At 38.7% G+C, this 2960-nt stretch overlaps 1 protein-coding gene across 1 annotated transcript in view; it reads right to left on the bottom strand.

Annotated features, from left to right (window-relative positions):
* Positions 1-300, bottom strand: part of LOC103480017 (E3 ubiquitin/ISG15 ligase TRIM25-like) — a 16137-nt gene extending 15837 nt beyond the window's left edge. Inside the window, exon 1 of the mRNA XM_017309951.1 lies at positions 1-300. This exon is cut by the window's left edge and continues 1340 nt beyond it. Coding sequence (XP_017165440.1) covers positions 1-300 — 300 coding nt within the window.
* Between the last annotated feature and the right edge of the window lie 2660 nt (positions 301-2960).

The raw sequence follows: 2960 nt of genomic DNA, 5'->3' as shown, positions 1-2960 counted from the left end.
CACATCTTCAGGTCCAGCATAGCAGTGATCAGCAGGAGCAGCTTGGAGTCCAGTCTTCTTCAGCTGCTCCACTAATCCTGCTAGAATTGTGTTTTTCTTTAGCACAGGCCTTGGTGTGAATGTCTCCCTGCACTCAGGGCAGCTGTGGATTCCTTTCTGATCCTCTTCATCCCAGTGATCTTTAATGCAGTTCATACAGTAGCTGTGTCCACAGGGAATCGCCACCGGATCCTTCAGTAGATCCAGACAGATCGAACAGGAGAAAGTTTCTCTGTCCAGCTGAACTGCTTGCTGTGCCATTTCTCCTCTCAGTTACACTGACTGTGCAGTTTCACGTCCTGAGAATAGAAACAGGCCTAAGGTCTGTCAGTGCAGAGAGGTTGCAGCCAATCAGCTTTCACCTTCAGTAGGGTTACAGTTCCACCCAGTTTCAAGGTCCAGATCTGAAGGTGAGATAAAAAGGAAACCTGCAGTGAGAGAGATGAGCTACTGTGTTTAAATGCAGAGATCTGTTTCATTGAAGTCTAATAGAATAGTCTTGGATAAGAACAGGTAACTGGGATTCACCAAACCTCAACACAAATTAGTTATTCAAACAAGCTGTGTGTAGAGTAGCAGCTAAGTCAGGATAAAACAATCCTGCCAAGGTTTCACCTACAGCCATCTTTATAAGACCATGAAGTTGATAACAGTTGACACTAGCTCTTTCAGGGTGTGTCGGTTGTAACTTAGAGCACAAGAGATACAAAGGTCAAACATAAGATATTTTTCCACTAGTTTATTTAATTTCCCTTTGGAATCAACAAAGTACACAGCTAATTTGGAAGTGTTCCATCAACTCCGACAGAGTTAAATTCAAAATTTTGAAAGTGTTATTTGTGATACAGTTGAATCAACACTCAGTAGTTGAAATTAAACACATCATGTTGTCTTACTCAACACTAGTGTATTTTGTCAAAAGTTAACACTATGAATGTGTTAATGTAACACAGAACAGTGTAAAGTATATATTAAATAGAAATCTGAGGTTTGAAATACTACTAGCAGGGTATGCTGTGGTGGCGCAGGGGTTAAGCACAACCCACATATGGAAGCTTTTCAATGCAGCTGTCATGGGTTCGCTTCCCAGTCTTTTCCTTCTCTCATTACCCACTTATTTGGTCAATTTACTACCAAATAAAAGCCACTAGAGCAAATAAAAGCATTTTTTTTCAGAAACTACTGGCCATCAATAATCCCCAAATTCATTTTAAAAGACATTAGATGCTACAAAAACACCAGCACCAGTTGCAGTATATAATCTCCTTTTATTTCAAAACATCAAACAGCACTGACAGCAATATACACCAAAGGTCATTCATTCATGGTACTGAAGGTGAAGTGTGCTTTGAAAGTTCATTGGAAGCGGCCATGGATGGTCTTGTGATCACTGATGGTGAAGTGTCTTTGGTGCTGCAAACGAAAAAAGAGACGCAAACAAAAAGCAAATAAAATGCAGCAAACGAAAAAAGAGAAGCAAACAAAAGTCCCTTCTGCTTTGCTCGACCAAACCTCAGCACTGCGGGATATTGTTGATCAGATCGTCTGACTATTGACGTGAGGGCTCGACAGACAACTTTTCGCAAGTAAGATGGACATAATATTGTGTATATTTTGTGATTAGAATATTACTATGTTGTATTTATGTCCACCGGCGAAATACAAGCTAATGCTAGCTGATATAGCGCAATAGTGCTTGGTGTTTAGCCCCCGCTCTGAAAGCTAACCGAGATGATCTTAAAAAGTTTGACTTAGATTATCTGATACAAGAACCTACTATAGAAATGAAACAATATAATATACATTATAAAAATAATATTACATGTTATAACATTCACCAGCAAAGTTTACACAAGTGGCAATGGCTATTATTTATTTCACTATGTCAAAGTAAGATACCTCCCAAATCTCCCGTTTTTGTTTTGAAGGTTTCCTACGACATGAGGAAGAAGGGAGAAATATCTTTAAAGAGAGACAGATTCACTGCAGCACGGATGAATCTCGCATCGGATTTTGGACCCAATCTCAGCTGCTGAATCACTCTTAAGCCAGAACTCGTAGGCTGGAAAACATGGAAAAAAACTACATATATAGATGTGTGTGCGTGTGTGTGCTAAACATGTATAGCTTAATATTATTCAGCATTAATCATCGTTTATTTATGTTTTGTTAAGAATGGAAATCCTAATCCATTCTTAACAAAACAATTATTATTGACATCAATAATTATGATGTCAATCATAATTATTGACATAATTTTTATTATGTCAATCATAATTTGTATTGACACACGGAGCATAAAATCAGCCAAGAAAAGCATTCAGACTTTACTTATTTTATTCACTTTCAGCGCTGAAAGGAGACGCTTTTACCATTACATTTGAGAAGAGTTTCTAAAAAAGTCTGTGTAGCGTCTCAGGAGAAGGAGGAGGTTAGCTGATTATATGGACTGAAGACACTCCCTGAAATCACACCATGCCTCTGTGTCCCTGATAAGTTTCTTTTTCTCTGAGGAATGAGCCTTAGTGTCTAACAGAATCAAAAATGTAACTCTTTACTATGGGCCTTTTGTCCAACAGCATGTGACTCTTTCTCGACCATGGTAAAGCGTCTCAAAAGCTTATATTTATATAAATATGTGTTGATAAGACGAGAGCGGTCCATTAGGCATCTGTCCTTTTATTATGTCTATGAGAGAAACAGCCCAATCTATGGAAGACTGGTCCTTCGAAAGCCACAAATATGGACGACCAGAAGAGAGAAGCTGTAGCCTCCGGCTAACTGCCTAGACTCCATCTCGCCGTTATGTTGCTTAGCAACCGTGACAACGTGAAGCACAGAGCGGCGAAGGAAAAAAAAACTGACTCAAAATTGTTTGTTTTACTCTTTATTTTTGTATTATTCTTCACCTTTTGTAATAA

This window comes from Poecilia reticulata, linkage group LG17 (assembly GCF_000633615.1).
Source record: "Poecilia reticulata strain Guanapo linkage group LG17, Guppy_female_1.0+MT, whole genome shotgun sequence".
NCBI lineage: Eukaryota > Metazoa > Chordata > Actinopteri > Cyprinodontiformes > Poeciliidae > Poecilia > Poecilia reticulata.
The sequence above is the reverse complement of the archived record's forward strand: the minus strand, read 5'-3'. Positions and strand labels throughout refer to the sequence as shown.